Source organism: Cyprinus carpio, chromosome B18 (genome assembly GCF_018340385.1).
Source record: "Cyprinus carpio isolate SPL01 chromosome B18, ASM1834038v1, whole genome shotgun sequence".
NCBI lineage: Eukaryota > Metazoa > Chordata > Actinopteri > Cypriniformes > Cyprinidae > Cyprinus > Cyprinus carpio.
Window position 1 is genome coordinate 3,723,933 of NC_056614.1, and position 20,019 is coordinate 3,743,951.

General features: G+C 40.8%; 2 protein-coding genes across 3 annotated transcripts in view; both read right to left on the reverse strand.

Moving 5' to 3' along the window:
* The window catches only part of LOC109079368 (segment polarity protein dishevelled homolog DVL-3), a 32,637-nt gene extending 22,512 nt beyond the window's left edge, over positions 1–10,125 (reverse strand). The window contains exon 1 of one of the 2 annotated variants that reach the window (XM_042743504.1): positions 9,343–10,125. In XM_042743504.1, coding sequence (XP_042599438.1) covers positions 9,343–9,503 — 161 coding nt within the window. In that variant the 5' untranslated portion in view covers positions 9,504–10,125. The remainder of the gene's footprint in view (positions 1–9,342) is intronic. The other variant, XM_042743503.1, reaches the window with a different exon arrangement.
* A 1,470-nt stretch (positions 10,126–11,595) lies between these two features.
* On the reverse strand, positions 11,596–20,019 carry rnpepl1 (arginyl aminopeptidase like 1). The gene is made up of 11 exons (XM_042743508.1): positions 18,988–20,019; positions 17,698–17,838; positions 17,457–17,608; positions 16,957–17,073; positions 16,636–16,871; positions 16,312–16,425; positions 15,923–16,035; positions 15,723–15,831; positions 15,281–15,505; positions 14,091–14,233; positions 11,596–13,262 (listed from the first exon to the last, which is right to left on the reverse strand). The coding sequence occupies exons 1-11, from the start codon at positions 19,450–19,452 to the stop codon at positions 12,996–12,998; spliced, it is 2,082 nt and encodes a 693-aa protein (XP_042599442.1). The 5' UTR covers positions 19,453–20,019; the 3' UTR covers positions 11,596–12,995.

A 20,019-nucleotide genomic window follows, 5' to 3' on the forward strand; every position in this document is an offset into this window, starting at 1 on the left:
CCCATAAAATAAACCTCTGAGTCCCTCCCCCTTCCCAGCTGCTCCTTAAAAAGGTGCTGACCCCTCTGACTCCTGTCGCCATGGAAACCTTTGTCAAAAAGGAAGAGGGTGAAAGACAGCTGGCTTGAGGTTTGCACGTGAGGTTTGCAGAAACAGACCATGTGAGCTATTAATAATAAAAATCTATCTAAGTGATCATGATTGCATTCATGCAATATAAATCAAAACCAGACGTCTATCTTTAATCACACACCAAAGCGATGGTGACGAAACAGCGGCTGTGTTATAGAACAACAGTAATAACGCAGACAGGATATGCTTATTGTTTCCACGATAGACTAAATATACGAACTAGTAGGGATGTGCATCTCCATAACTGAGGCAGATGCAATATACATCTCAATGCGTAGCCAACAATGCAATACATTAAAGATACGTATAAGCAGCTACCGATGCGATGTGTTATGATTCACCCCTATTACGATGCACCCTAAAAGTGATCCGATTTCAATTCAAATCAACACAATGCGATTCAATGTAATGTAAATGAGGCTATGCAATTTAATATGGTATAAATAGTTTGCTTATGTTTCTTCGGTTCAGACAGACAGCCATGTTAATCTATATTCTACAGTATGTAACTCTCAGGACATACCTCCATCTCTGTTGTGATATGTCATACTCACATAGCTGCAGTGATGAGAGAACGCACTTGAGAAACAGTTTAGAGAGGAGAAATCAATCTACATATAAAATATTGGTCACTAATTATTGGTCAATTTCTAAATAATAAAAGTATAGCACATCTACTAATAATTATATATAAATAAATCTGTTTTCGCCAATGCAAATTTGTTAGAAACAATGCATCACGATACAAATGCCAACTTGTATCTGATGCACACTTTTTTAAATCGATGCATCGCATTGTTAACTTTTATGCCGATGCACCAATGCGAATCGGTGAATCTTACCATCTCTAATGTGAATGCAAGCCACTCTCAGCTTTAGATGGCATTTCCATAAGCTTTGTACAGACCATCTGATGCATATTGCACATAAAAATGGCAGCATTTGAGAACAACAATATTCAATCAGATCTGACTGGCTTGCTTTACGGTTTTCTCCTCTAGCGTCTAACTAAATTAATTTCAGATGAATTCAAACTGATCTGATGAAATCAATCTGTTGTTTATCTTTTTTACATCCACATTCAGGGATTTATTTGTGTCATGCATCATCTCTCTTTCTCTCTTCCTGCCAGATGAAGCTGATCTAATGAAACCCTTCAACAGTGACTGTGTCTGCTGAATTCACATCTGTTCAAGTGATGAGTCAGAGCCTCTCAGGCTCAAAATCTCATTCCAACTCCATGTTCCAATACACTTGTGCCTATATACGATTTTTCTTGTGCAACACAGCATACAGAAAGGCGATACTGTTGAGTTTGGTGGACGCCTCAGAATGCTTCATGCATTATTGTGTATGTGCATATTTTATCCCACAGTATGTAGACTCTGGCATGAGCACAATGATTGACAGCTCTCAGTGAATTCCAATCTCAGCACTTTGTTGCTTTTGGTGAGTGGATTTCACATTGTTCCACAGCACAGACTCTAATCCTGCTTGGGCTATGCAATAAAAACTCAGTAGGGATGGTGACATAAGAGGCTCAGAGAGCAGCTCTACTTCTCCTTTCTCTTTCTGTTTTTCTCCTCTGCTCTCCTCATTCCTTCGGCAGCATGAGGTCCCAGCTTCATCTGAAATCCTCAGTTTGGATTTTCCTCAGAGTTAGATTTTTACTTGAATGAACATAAAAAAAATCTGTCATCAATTGGTCACCATGTCGTTCCAAACCTGTATGACTTTTTTGCATGGAACACAAAAAGTGAAATAAAATATAGTCACCAGGTTAAGATACAAAAAGGACAAAATATAACACAAAGAAGAAAAAAACATTAGAAGTGGTGTGTATACAGTAACTATCACAGATGCAATGAACCGGAAGTAGTGACAGATCTTTCCTTCCATATTGTGATGTACATCTGAGTGTAACATCTGAGTGTTATTTTATGGTGTCCTTGCTACAGTGTAATTATACATTTAAATACGGAGTAATATTAAATACACAGATTAGGGTTAGGATGAGGGTTTGTTTTAGAGTAAGTTGCATGTAATTATGCATCATTTATTGTTACTACTATAGTACATGTAACAAGGAAACCATAAAATAAAGTATTACCATGTATTTAATTGTAAATACAAAGTAAAAACAAGTATACAATAAGTGGACTGTATGGAAATTATTAAGTATTAGTTCATAGTATTTAAAAACAATTAATATATTTTTGAAAAGAGCAGCATGAACATTCTTCAAAATATCTACCAGTAAATCTTTTTGTTTATAAAAAAAAAGTCATATGGGTTTGGAACAACACATTTTTAGTGAACTAACAGCCCTTTAAATTATTGAAATAGTCTGGGTGCATAACAGATAGATGTCCACATCTTTGTAAGGATCTTCAGATATTCATGGCTTTCTGCCTTCCTTCCCCACATGTGCATCCAAACTGTCCCTTGTGACTGAGTCTGGTGTGACTGACAGGAAATCTTAGTTTTATTACAATTGTGCAGGGTTTCCAACTGTTTCAGACAAAGATCTTTATTTGTAACAAACACTATAGCTTATCACACCGACATTTATATATTTCTCAATCTCTTTTCTGTCTACTTTAGCAATAAAACATAAAAACGCTTCAATACTTGCACACACAGACCTTCATTAGACTGGCCCAGTGGAATTGGGGCAGTGTGTGCAGATGGCTCATGTGTGTGGACAGGCCCATTGATTAGCTGATCTCTAATGAAGAGGCCTTCCTTCTTCATAGCCCAAGATGATTAGATTTAGTCTAGAAAACAAGCCTTGACCCCCACAGCAGAAGATGTGGAGGAGGAGAGAGAGAGGGAGAAGTTAAGAGAAAAGGCCAATAGATGAGAATAAAAAAGAAAGGAATGTAATCACTCCCAAAGTGCTCTATCCTGTCTTTGGAGACACAGTCAGTCCAAATCCTGAGGCTGCCAGACACTGAGTCAGTGATGCAACGAAGTCCACAGAGACCCAAAATACACACAATGCTAATAACCTGGAAATCACACAAACGTACAATATGCTAATACTGTCCAACACACTTGAAGAACTGTACACACACGCGCACTAGGAAGAGGACAAGACAGGAAAATAAAGCAGGGGAAAGTAGGTCAGTCTCCTTTACAGAAACATCCCTTCCATCAGAGAGAACAAGTCGGCCTCTCTCCGCTGCGTACGTTTGCCAGACTGACCACTCACACACATTTTATTCAAGACTGAAATTGGAAATCTCAATTTCTTTAGAAAGGAGGTTAAACACTCTGTGCAACTTCACAAACTTGATCCATCCACCACAAATCTTCAAAACAGACATTTAACAATCAGATGGAGTATGCTGAGAGACCGTATGTGTGTGCGTGTGCCGGCTGTGCTGTACAAGAATCAACAGAATATTTCAATACCACTGGAGAAATGATCTATGAAATTGAATTCCAACAGTGACAAAACAATCAACTTCGTGATTTTACAATTTATGGGCAATTTCACCCTCAGTGCACAAATAAACTCTGTAGTCTTTGCTTCCACAATGATGAACAAAACTAATGATTCCTTGCACATTCAAAACGTTTTCGAAAGGCCTGTCACGATTATTGATTAATTGCCTGAGCATGGTTATTTGATCCAATCACAATTATGGTTCAAAATCTGAATCACATTTTGCCATCCAAGTAATTGAAATTTAAGCACTTAAAGCCGAGTTCAGACTGCACGATTTTCAAAGTAGTCGGGTCACTGTTCTTTTCACACTGCATGACTATCTCGGCCAGCATTCAGTCGCTGCTGTGTTCACACTGCACGATGGATCGGCGACAGAAGGTTTCACACTGCATGACTTTACAATAGGAAGAATCTCCGACAACTCTGTCTGGCATGCAAACTACGTTTCACAACCAAACACACGCGAGATGTGACAAGGGAAACAACGCGATATCAAGCATGCAAGACCGGAGTTCTCACGTGAGACTGGGCTAGCTCAGATGAAACGTCAAACAGACACCGCTGCTCCTGCGAAATTTCTACTAATTTTTCTTCCATTTCTTGGGTCCACATAGACCGAGAAGAAGGCTTTTTCTGAAACGAAGCCATGCTTGCTGATATTGTGGTATATAACTCCTCCCCGAACTCCCCGCTGCTCTGTATCTTGCTCTCTCATTGGCTGTCAGTCATCGCCGACGTAGTTTTCAGACAGAACACTTTTCACACAGCATGATTTTGAATCGCCGACAGGTCCAGATATTTAGCATGCCAAATATCTCACGGGCGTCGGTGACTCGTCGGCGATTCTCTCAGATCGCGTCTTTGCTCATTCACACTGCGTGATTGTCACTCGCGTGAACGAGCAACGATTTGCCTGTGATTTCGGGCATTTGTCGGCGATTTCTCAAAACCTGTCGGCGAGCAAAAAACTGGGCTAAAATCGTGCAGTCTGAACGCGGCTTAAAGGTGCTGTATGAAGGATTGACACCGAGTGGTTGAACTAGGTATTGCAGTCCAAATTCAAAATATTGGAGAGGGTTTTTTCACCCAGACCCTCCTCCTCAGACTTACATACAGCACCTTTAAAGAAGTGCTGTTAAATGACTCTTTTTCTGGCATGGTATGGGAGAGCAGGGGAGTTTTTTTTTTTTTTTATTTATGAAGCAGACACTTTTATCCAAAGTGACTTGTGCTTTAATTATTGTATATTTTTTATTTGTTAGTGTGTTGTGTTCGAAACCACAACCTTATGCACTGCTAACCCAATGCTCTACCACTGGGCCACAGGAGTCATAATCAGGGTTAGTTACTTGCAACTAACATAAAAAATTTATATAAAATTAAAAAATAAATAAAAATATTATTATATTATTTTTCAAATCATTGAAATGAATCATTATATAAAATTCCATGTAAAAAAAAAAAAGTTCATTATAAATATTTGCATGGCAATTCAACATCAGCAAAAATTCATGATTGTGAAATGCCTTGGGGTTATTCTGTTGAATATAGTTATATCCTACACTTCTGTAGCATTTCATTTTGTCTTTATATAATTAATTTAAGATTTAATAAGTCTGAGGATAAATAAAATTAAAATAATTACAATCAAAAATATATGTTCTTCCCAAACTGAGTTTAACTGCTACAATGCATCACGGAAAATACTGTGACATAGCCGATATTTTAAGGCTTGGGCACTGTAATACTATAGTGTTTGTGATATACAATGCAACTATAATTTCATATACTGTTCCAAAAAAAAAAAAAAAAAATATTGAATGACCTTCCTTAAAGGCAGACCATACTTTTGTCCTGATTGATGCATGCCATGACACACACCTCAAATCCTCTGAATCTCCATTTATTACTGTTTCACCATGAGAGGCTTTTCTTTAGTAGGATCCTCCATCTGTCTGTGAAACCTGTGTGTGTGTGTGTGTGTGTGTGTACTATAATGATGATCATGATGCTAATGGTCTTACTGGCCCTGCAGCTGTTATGGAAGAGACCCAAGAGAGAGGCTGATGCACACACGCACACACACACGCACACACACACACACACACACACACACACACACACACACACACACACCGTCGTTAAGACTACCACCACTAAATGCACACAAGGTCTATCTGAACGAAAACTTAGTGACCCATTTAATCAAGTTCACAACCTGACAAGATCTCTGTTCTCAATGGCACCTTCCTAAAGAGAAGTAGTTCATACATTAGAACAAGTAGATGAAACTGAATCTGATCGCTTCCCTGAAACTGATGACACATCTGCAGTGAGCTCAGCTTCATCATGCTCTCATGCTACATCACAACGCCACATTCCTGCCACTGGATGAAGTCAGAGCATAGAGATCCAGTATAATGTTGTTAATAATGAGTGTGTTTACATATGTGTGTTTATACGAAAGGTTAAAAAGTAGATTGCTAAAGTAGCCAGCAAACATGCAGCTGGCTTTAAATGACCTCTCACTGAAGCAGGAAGCTGAGAGTGTGAGTGTGTGTGAGTGTGAGTGTGTGTGTGAGAAAGACAGACACCATGAAAAAGAAATTAGACTCACTGATAAAGACATATAACCTTATCATTACATCTCAAATAATGTCTTCCAATCAACATGACAAATTATCAAGTCACACAACAATTCTTATTATTATGATACCTACAGTAGGTTTATAGTGAAGTAATATTTATTTAGCGCTTCTTTTTGAACTATCAAAATAATTTAGTGCCATAATTTTTCAGATCTGTTGAGTCCAGCACATTATATTCTAAGCTAAATCAGCATGGCTCATGAATATTAATTAGGCAACATAATGTTTGGCCAGCAGTCAACTTCACTGAGGAAAGTGAGTGCTAGGACTAATGGTGTCTTCAAGTCATAAAGTTCATATTTATTTGGGAAGCCATAATTACGGCACCAGACACATTAAGTCAGTTTGGTCAGTGCAAAATGGCAATGTAGCTTTTCTACAAAAAAACCTGCAAGATTTTAGAACTCTACATCAAATCACACATTTTTATGTTTCTATTCAATTCATAAAGGACTTCTGCAAAGATTTTTAAAAGTTTGCAAAGATTATTGGAGTATGTTTTATGAGAAGACACTATTTCAGTTTTTCTACTTTAAAATTTCACATTCAGTGCATTGTTACTCGCTTTATCTTTTAAATTTAAATTCACCAGCATTATGTGAGTGAAAACTGTTTCTACACCACCATTTTTTCAGTGTATTTACACACTCTTAGATCAACAGATCATGATGCGCTACAAGCTGTGAATTATCATAATGTGTCAAATGCGTCAGATTTTGACAGTCTTCTCATATCCATATGAGATACGTGTGTGAAACAGATTGCGGGGATCATAAGCTGACTTTTTTCAGTCAAAAATAAAACCAGTCGTAACTGCCAATCAGTCGGTCACAACCCAATCTTACAGTACGTGCTGTAATGAACAAATGTTAACCACAATTTATTACTGTCACTCTCTCTAATCTTTCACTTCGTTTGCCTGTTGTTCCAGGTCACTGAGATGAATTCAGCTGTTGTTTTGATTTGAAATCACATGCAGCGTAATGGGCATGGATCAAGCGGGCCTGTTTTGCATCATTGCATGGCAGTGGAGAGTCTGGAAGTGATTATGCCACAGGGTACGGAACAATAGCTGGCTGTTCACCTTGATGAGCTGGTTTGGACAGTACGCTGATACAAACAAGCAACGTGGACAGAAAAAGTGTGTCAGGAGGGTCCTGTCTTGCAGGTGGTGGACGGATCCGTGTGTGCGCGAAGAGGTTTGTGTAGCTTGGCGTCTAAAGGAGAACCTTCTGGCATGCCAAGAAAAGCAAACAAAAAGCAGATCGCGCGGACTTGAATTTCGCAACATGACACTGTTCTTTGTGGCTTAACAGTGACTGTGGAAATCTGCTCAGAGGATCAGCGAGCATGATTCCCGAGTGGTCCGGTGTTTCCAAGTCAGCATTCCAGACCTCAGCCGCATGCGCCGGGAGGTGCGCAACAGCACCGCTCATAAACACTGGAATGAGTGCTGCACTACTGGGGGTGGTGACAGAGCTAAGTCATTTTTCAACTCCTACATCTAAATACACAGCCTGCTGCTTTATAAACACAGTAGCATTGAAACAACACCATGTAAATATTGACAGGCAGAATCCCACACTTCTGGACCAATGACTTGTCATTACTCTCATAGTCACGGGTTATTAGATGCTAAAGATTTTAAAAATCATTTTATAGAGATTTAACTCACAGAGAACAATTCTGTAGCAGTTTTCTTGAGCTGCATGTTACTTGACAGCCTAAATGTCTTGATAAATAAATGTCCGTGACGACGTTTATACTTTTAGACATAACTTTCGGGGGATTATTTTTCATGACTTTTCCACAACTTTGGGGGATTTTGGTCATTTTCGTGACTTCCCCAGCCCTGGAAATCACAATTTTTAAAATCCCCTTATATTTCCAAGCCTGCGGGAACCCTGGATGTGTAACAGGTCTCGAGTTTGGCCAGATACACAGGAATGAATTGGTTTTATTGTTTAAAGTGGAGCTGTGTGTAAATGACGTGCAAATCAGAAAGCGTGTCAGGAGCTGAAAATGATAAGAGTCTGACTCAGAGTATGATTATTTCACATGAGTCAGGTTTAACTAACGTTCTTAATTTCTGGTAAATAAAATGTCAAAATCCTCAATGTCGACATGTCATAACCTTTGAGGATCTTGTTTATTTTGTTACTTTTCCAGGCCTGGATGTTTAAAAATGTCTTGATATCTCCATGACTTTGGGAACACACAGGTCTTGAGTTTGACAGCAGGAATGAATTGGTTTTATTGTTTGCAGCAGAGCGGATTAAAATCGTGTAAATGGGCTGCAAATCAGAAACTGTGTCAGATGATATGAAAACGTGAAGAGCTGATTTCTCAAACCATTGACCGATGTCTTCTCCAGTCATTTATGACTACTAGATGATGTTTTTGTTTAATTTAATTACAATTTTGTAAATCATTTTTCTCTTTTCAATAAACACTGCACTCAATACAGTGCACGTGAAATATTTTTGAGCTGAACATGACTATAAACAAATATTGCCACGGAAAGTAAAGTTAAAACACCATGATATTTCCAAATTTTCCATGTAACTAAGGTGGGAGTCCTGATTCACTGCCTCAAGTGACATATGCTTCTTCAATCACACTTTACACTGCAGTGTTCATGTCACAGTACACTTACATGAGTAAGCGATGAGCACCATACAGTATACTGTATACTTACATCGTGTTATTGCTACTGTGAGTCATTATTTTAACACGAAACATGGGCACTGTAATGTTAAGCCTGGTTTATGGTTTCACACCTGATCTGTCACTGAACTAAAGCTGGTCTTTTTTTATTTAAAACAAAAAAACATAGACTTTGACCCTTAAATCACATTAAGCCTCCTCCCATACATGGGCTAGAAATTGCGGTTTGTTACCTGTGTGTCCATATAGCGTGACCTGCAAACAATACTAACGCAGACAGTAAAGCTCAGATTTCTGAGGCTGTGTGAGAGAAACCGACGGAGGATTAGAGAAAAGAAAGAGAAAATAAGTAAATAATGACACCGAAAAAAAAGCCGTTACAAGCGGTCGGTCTGAGATTCAAATACAAAGGGTTTTGTACGTGCGTATATCGAGCCTTACCCGAAATCATCGTCCATGGATTTGAAGAAAAATTTGTAGTTGGGTTTATTGATGACATTTTTGAAGTCTGCGAGCGTGACGTCTTCGGCGGGGATGGGCAGTTTGATGAGGTACGGAGTCTCCTGCTCGTCGAGGTGATAGATGATCTTGGTCTCCGCCATGGCGGGCCGCTGCTGGGGGACAGGCCGCGCGCATCAGCCCCTCAGCGGCTCGCGCTTCCCGCTTCCACCGCGCCTCTGTCCAGCCGCGACCTCCGCGCGCGCTCTTCAGTCAGCGGCGATAACACACAAGAACACAGTATCCTCGCGGTCGTATGTAACACAGATCTATCTAATCGTAATATATATATTAGTATAACAGATAATCCTCGGCGTTTTTTTTCTCTATAAAGAATCGTTCAGGTCGGTCTTCGCTGTGAATACTGTTGCTTTTTCCTCTTCTCTGTCCTTTGGAAACAACTGTCGGCCGCTGTGAGCTCGCCCCTCCTATAATCACCGCTGCGCTCCCTCTACAGGACGAGCTGTAACAATATCACACTGCAAGGTTACACATTTACTTATTTGATTTCGGGATAAGGGGAAGACGCGTCTCGATTACGCAAGGAGGCGTTAAATCGTGTTGTTGCATATTAATCGCTTAATAGAACAACTGGACATTTTTGACTGCACGCGAGCTGAATAGATCGCTGAATTATTTTCAATGTCATTAAATGTGTTTTTTTGGGTTGTGAGGTTACGTTAGTAACCCAACAAACCTGCGCCTCGTCGCTGTATCTTACCTGAGGAGGAGATACTGAGTGATTAGTTCGCCTACAGCGCCCTCTAGAGGATGACGCGGCTGCTGTACAGCTGGTGACCTCTGGAGGTGCACAATATTACAGTTATCATAAATATTTTTCTTTAAACTGTTTCAAAGTTGGCATGCCTTTAATGGGGTAAATCAGGGCCGGGGTGGGACTCATTTTCATCCCTGGGGTATCACGCAGGCCCGCTTTAGTTCACGACTGACTATAGGCCTGTTAAAATAATGTAATAAAAACCTCAGTATATAGGCCTATGTCTGCAATAGTGAACTGTTTCCTACAGTCTGGTAATCCATTGTATATTTGCTGCATATCTTCAAAAACACTTTTTTTCAACAAGGTGCCAAAACACTGTCCTCTGCAGGGGAGTCAAACGCTAATTACGTCATCATTAGTGTTAGGTTCAATTAACTTCAGAAAAGGAAAATAAGGGACAATTGTGATTCTTTATAAGAAAATAAGGGACAGAATAAGGGAAGCTCAAAATGTGTGTACTGTACCATAATGTCTGCCTAAAAAGATTTCAGAAATAATCACTTTTTTTTTTTTTTTTGCTTAACCTATTTCTGTACAATTATTCAATGTCTATGAAACATTAGTCAGTAAAGCATTTCTTTTTAAACAATGGCACTTACATTTTTGAACAAAAATTGTATTGCAACCATAAAGCCTATGAATGAATGAAAATGCATATTTTTCATTTAAAGAAAACTTAGTATGGTAAAAAAAAAAAAAAAAAAAAACTTTACTTCTGGTCCTTAGATTTGTGCTTGGATTTGTGTTAATGTTTTTAAATGTAGCCTATTTTTTTTCTCTCTAACAGAATTAACTGTTTTTTAGTATTATTATTTAATATATTCTATTTTTTTGATTATTAAGATGCATTTACATTTTAATGACAAGCCCCCTCCCTTGTAAAAAACTGTAACATATTTATAATCTCCACTGTTAAGTGTAACAGTACTATAATAGTGCTGTCAAACGATTAATCGCATCCAAAATAAAAGTTTTTGTTTACATAATATATATGTGTACGTGTATATTTATTATTTATATATAAAGACACACACATACAAAATATATTTTGAAAATATTTACATGGATTTACATGTATATATTTATATTCATATAAATGATATCATATATAAATATATTTAATATATAAATGTAACACTTTTCTTAAATATATACATGCACGTGTGTGTCTTTATAAAACAGTATTGTTTGTAATGGTAATTGTAACTACAAATGCCGTGATTGTTCTTTCCCCAATAGATTTAGCATCTACGATAATTATATCTCAGTTCCATAGTTGCTAAGTTGTACCTGTAGAAAAACCATGCAAGATTTCTAACAATGGGCTGAAGGGGTCACGTGGCTGAAACCGCATATCAAAGCACACACAGACAGGATCAGTAACACATTTACTCATTAAGGTAGACAACATTAGATGAGGGTGGAAAACAACCCCTTTTATTGTTGGCTGTGCAGTGTTAAAGCCTCCAATCAACAAAAGCTATGATTCTACAAGTTAGAGAAACTTGCTGATGAGTGTCTGCCACATATGCAAGAAAGTAAAATCCAAGGTTGGCTCCTCAGACACAACACATAAAGTGCTCTCTGTTGTCTTTATTACCTGTAAAACTGAACCGGTCTTCCACTGTGCTTGTAGTTAAGGCCACTGATGATCGGCTTGGACCCATCCACCTACAACCCCACCCTGAACACCCATCACGCTCACTGCATTCTCACAAATCATAATCTGTTCCATTTTCTTCAATATATGATCATTTAAGGGAAATTTGCTTATTATTAAATAAAAAATGGAGTGAAAGAAATGCATTGTTTTCAAAAAAAAAAAAAAAAAAAAAATCACCACAGCATCTCAATTCCTGAAAACAACCTTTCACACAATGTATGACAATAGTTACCAATGTCACCCTAGTATGGCTCAAATAACAAATTCAGGCTGTTCATTTGAACAGAAGTGTTGAAAACACCCACAGTGTTGAAAGGTTTGAAAGGCACTAACATGGCTCCACTTCTTCTGTCTTGATATACCTGAGACTTCATGTTGAGTGGTTAGCACCAGGAAAGAGAAGCTAGAGAAAGACAGATTCCAGTTCAAACAAACAGGAAATAATCTATTCATCACAGAAAAGCTGAGAGTGTGTTGGTTCTGCAGGATCTTCATTAGGCCATAATCAGATTTGCACATGAGTACAGACTGTGTGCATTCACGTCAGTTTTCAAACACTGTCCAGGAAGGCGATTAGTCAGGGTTTGGTCCTCCTCAGAACACCTCTGTGTAGCTAGCAAAAGGAAAGTCTCTGAAATCTTGTTAAGTCCTCCAACTGATTTCTCAGAGAACAGATGCAAACACAACATGAGATGATGTGCATAGGCCGGAGGAACATATGCAAAACACCCACAAAAATAAAGACACACACATCCACACACTCAAAAAGGTAATGGCTAACAGATGGCAACCAGTATCCTTGATACTGACATACCCCTATCCATATGCGCGCACACACACACACACACACACACACACACACACACACACACACACACACACACACAGGTGATGGTATAATAACCATCGCAAATTTGTCCTCCACTTTGTTCCACAAGCCCTGAGCAGCTTCATGTTTAGCTTATAAAAATCAGTGTCTGCCTTTTTAAATAGACATCCCAGTGTTGGTGAGAGTGTGTACACCCATCAGCGCTGGCCTCCGATAATGCATTGCTATGGTCCAGTCTGAACCAAGGAGTTCAATTCCTGTCCTGTTCCTGCCCTTCTGGCTTTTCACCTCAAACCTTCTGCTTCTCCACAGAAGTTCTGAACTCATGCGGACACATTGACGTCTCGCAGGGCGATGGTCCCGTTAGCAGGGGGGTCTGTGGGCGACGAAGGGGCAGAGGGTGGTGATGTGAGTAGAGATGGAGCTGTGCTGATGTTGAGGGCACTGCTTTGGAACAGTATCTGCTGAAGTGTCCTGCGTAGATTTGGGTGCAAACGGGCCTGAGTTTGATAAAATACCTCCACAGCAAAACACTTCATCACCCCTCCGCACAGATCCTCGTAAAGAGGCACTGTGTACATCCGTGAGGTCTAGAGAGGAAAAGAGAGAGGAAAGTTAATGGACAACCCACTGCTTAAACAGACCAGATGAAACATTTATTTTCTATAGGCCTACATAAAATGCCCCATTCTTAATTTAAAACAGATCTCAGTGAGGTCAAGTCAAAATGCCACAGTGAAAGTAGTGACAAAAGTCCAACTGCATGCACTACTCGCACTTTAATATAACTCTACGGCCTTTGTGATATATCTGTCGACCACAAGTTAGAACTGTATGTGTTATATATCCACTTTGGAGGTTTATTTTATACATTTCAAATCATTTGCCATAAATGATATCATCAGGATTCACTATGAAGAATTCATAAACTTATTACAGTCTCTTAGGATGAAATGTAACCATGCTTGACACAATACACATTAGAATATGGTAATCAATACAACATGCTTACGATGAAGCAAAAGAAACCAGCCAAACTGGTTGTGATTGAGCACATCTCTTTAAGCTCTGAAAAGAGCCATGACGTCAGAAACAGTCAATAGTCGAAGAGTAGCCGAGTGTTTATTGGAAACACTGGAATGTGGATGCCCTTTAAGGAAAACTCCATTTATACTGAGTGGAGTGGTGAGGGAGGAATAGAGAGCGCCAGGCACTAACTCACTGAATTACACGCTTTTATAAACCAGACTGTCCCAAGCTTAATAGTGTTTGTGCCCTCTAAACACAGGCGAAATAAGATCCTGATTTGCTTGAACTCATCTTCAGACCACACAAAAGGCTCTTACAATCAATATGGAGATGCTACATTAATGTATTATCAGTTACAGCCCAAAAGGCACTTAATTCACGAAACTCACATGTTTATGCAAGAAGCTGCGAACTCGGGGCAGATCAGGATAAAAGCTGTTCCGCACTACAATCTGCAGCCATCGAATCTGGACTTCAGCGTTCATGCCGTCCAATAATGCAGAGTAGCAGCTTGACAAAAGACTCATCACCTCTGAACGGCCAAGAGAAGAGATGTTGATCATCAAAGCAATAGGAATACTAATGTCAACAAACTGCAAAATGTATTCTTAAAGGGTTAGTTCACCCAAAAATTAAAATTTGCCCATGAATCACTCACCCTCAAGGCATCCTTGGTGTATATGACTTTCTTCTTTCAGACGAATCCAGTCGGAGTTATATAAAAAAATTGTCTTTGATCTTCCAAGCTGTTTAATGACAGTCAGCGGGTGTTGCAGTGCATCAGTCCAAAAGAAATGAAATAAAGTGCATCCTTCCATAATAAAAAGTGCCTCACATGGCTCTGGGAGTGAACAAAGGCCTCCTGTAGCAAATCGATGCATTTTTGTAAGAAAAATAACCATATTTATAATGTAATAATCAATTTAATCTAGCTTGTGTTCACTATTGTACACAGAAGCAGCTCCGGGCGGATGACGTATGGAGGTCGGCTTTGCAAATGCGCCGCTCAGAAGTGACAAATGCTGAAGCGCAGGGGAGAGATCAAAACAAGACAACGGTCATGAATTAGAAGTAAAAAAATGAGAATTTGTAAAGAAGAAGAGGAGATTGGTTTCTTTTTGCTAAAGTAAGAAAACTTTGCTTCCTTTGCTCCTGTTAACAAACAATGGTTTCACGAGACTCGCCAGCGCATGCGCAACACCGACATCTAACGTCATCCTCCCGGAGCTGCTTCCGTGTACAACTGTTGGCGCAAGCTAGATTAAAGTGATTATTATGTTTTGAATATGGATATTTTTCTTACAAAAACTCATCGATTTGCTACAGGAAGCCTTTGTTCACCCCTCGGAGCCGTGTGAGACACTTTTTATTATGGATTTGTGCTTTTTATTTCACTTCTTTTAGACTGATGCACTGCAACACCCGCTGACTGCCATTAAACGTTTTGGAAGATCAAAGTAAATTTTTTATGTAACTCCGATTGGATTCATCTAAAAGAAGGAATGTATGCCTAGGATGGCTTTAGGGTGAGTAAATAATGGGCTAATTTTCATTTTTGGGTGAACTATCCCTTTAATACCTTGAGACAGAGGTGAGCGGTCTAGAAGTCGGTCCAGGAAGAGGACGGTCTGAAAGGTGCTCCAGGAGGAGAGGTCAAATGTAGAGATCACTTGGGGGTCAGGGGCATCCACTCCCCAATGATCACACAGGTGCTGAACAGGTCCTGTTAGAGCTCTACCCGCTGACAGATCTGGTTCACATAACGGAGGACCACAGCCATTTAGCCATCGCTCAAATTCCAGACCTGAGAGGGGAAGGAAGAAGGAGGGGAAGAAGTGTCACATTTCTGTTTATTTAGCCTCCATCTCTTGCACTGCTGATGTTGCTCTGACCCCTCACTGGGTGTTATGACTGGCTCAACAGGGAAATTCCTAACCGAGGACAAATGGAGCGCAGTGAGATGAGTAACTATAAGTGTCTCTGTGTGTTAATCATCATCTCTGACAGCTGTCGAAACTCACCCTCTCGTTGAGCAACGCAGCTCTCTTTCAGCTCAGGGAAGAAGCCAAGGAAGAAGTCCAACAGATCCTGAGCGATTACGCTGCTGAATCTGAACTTCTCAATGTAGGCCTATACAGTGGAGGGTGGAAAAATTCAGAAACTTCATGTGTGGACAATGCCACGCAATGCACGCATGTGTGGTGAATGTAATGTTTCTCACCCTAAGAAAGCTATCAAATCTCTTGATGTCACCACACAGCTGTGAGAGGTAAGATACAAAGCAGAAGCCTTTCTCATAGGTGAACAGATTCATTAGACTGCTGGGGTTTACACCTCAGAGAAAGAGAAGGAAAATGGATAATATGCTACATTGACCCACGAATCACGGGTCTGAGACTTCACAAGTACGTTATAAATATTTAAGCACATTTTCCAGACAAGCTGAACTTTGCAAATGAGGATTTTCCTAGCTTCTGTCTTTCTGAAATCTGAGTAACAAGGAATTTTAGATGCATTTACCACAGCTATTTCAGGTGTACGGAAAAATCACCAAGTGCCAAACCCAAGGTCTCTTTCAAAAGCTGGTTTATATTGTTAAAAAGGTTGTACCTGGCTCAAATTTGGCCTGCAGCTTACTGACAGGATTGTTGTCTCCAAGAAGACGCATCTGTCTGTGAAGAGCATCTAGACGGAACACAGTCTCAAGACAAGTGAAGGCTTCTCCTGAATTAGAAAAATAAAAAGATAAATGTAAGGAGAGCATTGTGGGATATCAATAGGCCTCTGCACTCTGCTGGGGCAAATGCAAACACTCCCATATCACTGGCATCATTCTACACAAGTATGAATCTTTGTGAAATGTATGCATCAACATCTGCAAAAGGCCACCATGGTGATGTTTCTATGTTTGGATATGTGTGAGGACGTGTATACCATAGGCCTCTGTGGTAATGCGCCTCTGAGCATAAGTGGCCAGACCCTCACTGAGCCACATCTCTTCCCAGGTAGCATTGGTGACCGCATTGCCAAACCAGCCGTGAGCAATCTCATGGATGACATCAATCAGCAGAAACTCTTGACTCTCCAGTATGGAGGAAATTATGAAAGTAAGACAGGGATTCTCCATGGCAACGATGGGGAATGAAGGTGGAAGGAACACTATGTCGTACCTGTAAAGGGAGAGACGGGTTAATGGCTGATTATGAGGCTTGATGTGAACAAGATTGATATGACACTGGAAAGTACGGAACTTACCTTCCCCATACATAAGGCCCAAAAAGGCCCTCTGCCACATTAAGCCAGCGCTCCACACTGCCACCCAGTTTACTGACCGCACATGTCAGGATGCAGGGCTCTGCCCACACACGACTCCTAAAAGCAGATTGTGGCTGAGGTAAAGCACTACACACTAATGAAGACAATGCATATATCTTACAACAATGAGCCTGAGATAAAAAGCCAGCATTTCCAGGCTAGTTATGCTAGATAGTACTGGTTTGTTTTGATATGCTGATGAACCAGCATAGCCATGCTGTTTGCAAACAAAACTTAGCTGGTCAATTAGCATGTTTTTTCTAAGAACCTTGTTGACCAAAGTAGCACATTCATGCTGATATAGATAAAAACAGCCTATTTGAGACAAACCAGCACACTAGCATTCTAGACTGAGCACCAGTATATAACAGTTTAAAACAACATATGCTGCTAGCAAACTATTCTGTTGTTTTCAGCAGGGATACTCAATCCTTATATACCTGGGCCCAATGTCTGCATGCTGTAGGTCTCCTGCCACCAGGGCAACCAAGTAGGCTGGGACAGGGTACTCCATGGAGAACTGGAAAACCCTGTCCTGTTTAGAGTATGCACTTCTTGAGGCACTCATCAACACTGTTACACCCTCTGGTACCTGCAACGCAGTAAACATGATCGAGAACCGGAAAACAATACTGAATTCCCACAGAGCTGTGTTGGTGGATCTGAGCAGCTTAGACTCACCCTGACAGTGGCAGAGTAGGTGCTTTTGACTGCTGGGGTGTCAAAACAGGGAAAAAACGACCGGTTGCAGACCGAGTGACCCTGAGTGAAGACCAACGGTCGGGTTTGTCCGCATGTCAGCTCGGCGTCCAGCCACCAAATCTGATGAAGGAACCAGGGAACAATAAGGCGCGGGAGTACCCTTGGCAAATAAATGTTCTAGAAAATAGCTCTGAGCGTGCAAATGATTCAGTACAGACTTACGTAACAAGGTTTAGGTTACATGGTTAATAGATAGGCACTAAAGCACTGTAATTTCGTTTATTTCATACAGGTGAAGAAGTTGTGAATCCAAACGTCAAATTAAGTTCTTGATGAAGTTGCAGAAACAACAGACAACTACCCATATAGAGGTGAGCAGCTAAAATGCATGTTTTGTGTGTATATTACGCCCCTAAAATAGCACAGTGTAAGCAGGGCTCAGCAATAAGACTGACCTTCTAGCCTGGGGATGTCACTTTGATATGTAATGTTTTTATGCATGACAAACTCATATATTTGGCTCTCTGTGATGTTTGCTGCTTAATTTGTTATGAATTCTGCTGATGTCAAGTGTTTGCTGGGGTAATGTTATCTAGCTGGCTATTACAGATGAGGTTTTGGAAACATCAGTGAGAATGATGTTTTGGGTTGAAAGAGACTTCCAAGAAACAGTTGTCATGCTGATATAACTGTATAGTTTCTGGCTAATACAGCAAATTATTATTCTTTTTGTAATGAAGAAAATAATGAAAAATGTCATTTCTAACACATAATGCTACTAAACACTACTTTAAAAAAACAGCAGTCAAAGGAGCACATTCAAAAGGTTACAGTGCAAATAATACTAAACAGGTTTGTTTTCGTAATCAACTTATATATCTAGCCATCTGTAATTGAAACCTGAAAGCACAGCCCACCTTCCAGTAATTACCTCGTGCACTCATAATCATGACCTGGATAACTCTAGTTATCTTCTTACGGGGACATGTCACTACACTGAGCTCATTCTTATCAGTATAGCTCCAGTACACTCACTGTTGCGTGCGTCTAATAAATAAATGGGGTGATGCCACAAGCATGTTTACAGTCCCACAGGACCCCGCTAATCTCGCGTGAAAGCGAACGTGGCAGAGCTGGTCATTAACATTAAGGCTCCGCTGCTGGGCTATTTTAGTGGATATTGACTCTGTGTACAATAGTCCTGTGCAACAAAGTTATTATTAGCGTGTATCAGCGGCAGCTCGTCAGCTGTCACCGCGTTGACCTTACCGCAGGGCCGTCTGTGGTCGTGTAGCGGATGGTGACACGGAAAGCCCGGTGCGGCCGGATCACCGCGGCCGGGAGGCTGATGTTCAGAGACGATCCGTAATCGGTGAACGGTTCTATTCGGTAGGTGAGCGACAGAAACACGTCGGGAGCACCGGACGCGCCGGGCACCTTGCAGTCCACGGAATGAATTAATAACGAAGGGTGCGTGTCTAGAATGAGCGACTGGACGCCGGGCTGGACGGGCGTGAGCTCCAGAACCTGCCATCCCGTGATCCTCTTGACGGCGAAGTTCAGGTGGAGGTCCAGGTGGAAATGTCGGAGTTTAAAGCTGTGGAAGTTGGACGCCGACGCGACGTCCACCAGGCGACAGTGCGCCAGACTCCGGCCGCCCTCGCAGGACTTGTTACCGGGCACGGTCAGCACTTTCCGACAGCAGCACAGCGTCGGCCGCTGCAGCTCGGCCATCGCAAAGTTTGGCGGAGAAATACACGATAACAGCGTCAAACTTTAGAAGCGGCGATCGCGAGTCTTCGGAGTGGAGCTCGGCGGAAGACAGATGATCAAGAGATCGAGTTTGTTACATTGTTGCGGGAGTTAAAGGGGCGGTCGAGGCTGGACACTCCGCGGAGGAGGAAACCGAATGAAAGCGATGCTAATAAAACGAGCAGGAAGCCAGTAAAAGGCATTAAAACAAAACACAAGTCTACGTAAAATCCATTAGAGCCGTAGACACGACTGACTTCAGCCCCCCGACCTCCATCTACAGCAGAATATAGGCGTGGAGGTCCCAGTCCGTCCCGAGATCCCGGCGGAAAGATCGGTAAAAACTACCGGCAGAAGAAGAAACGCATAGTGAAACCCTGACGAGCAGAAACGGTCTGAGTTTAGTGACTCACTTAGAAAACAGGAAGTAAAAACAGGGGAGGAAATCACTTCGAGACGGGAAAGTTTTCGAGCTGCAGGGGGGCGCTGCGGAGCTCGCGATCGACCGCAAAAACACTGTCCAGCAGCGGACAACAACATACAGTACAC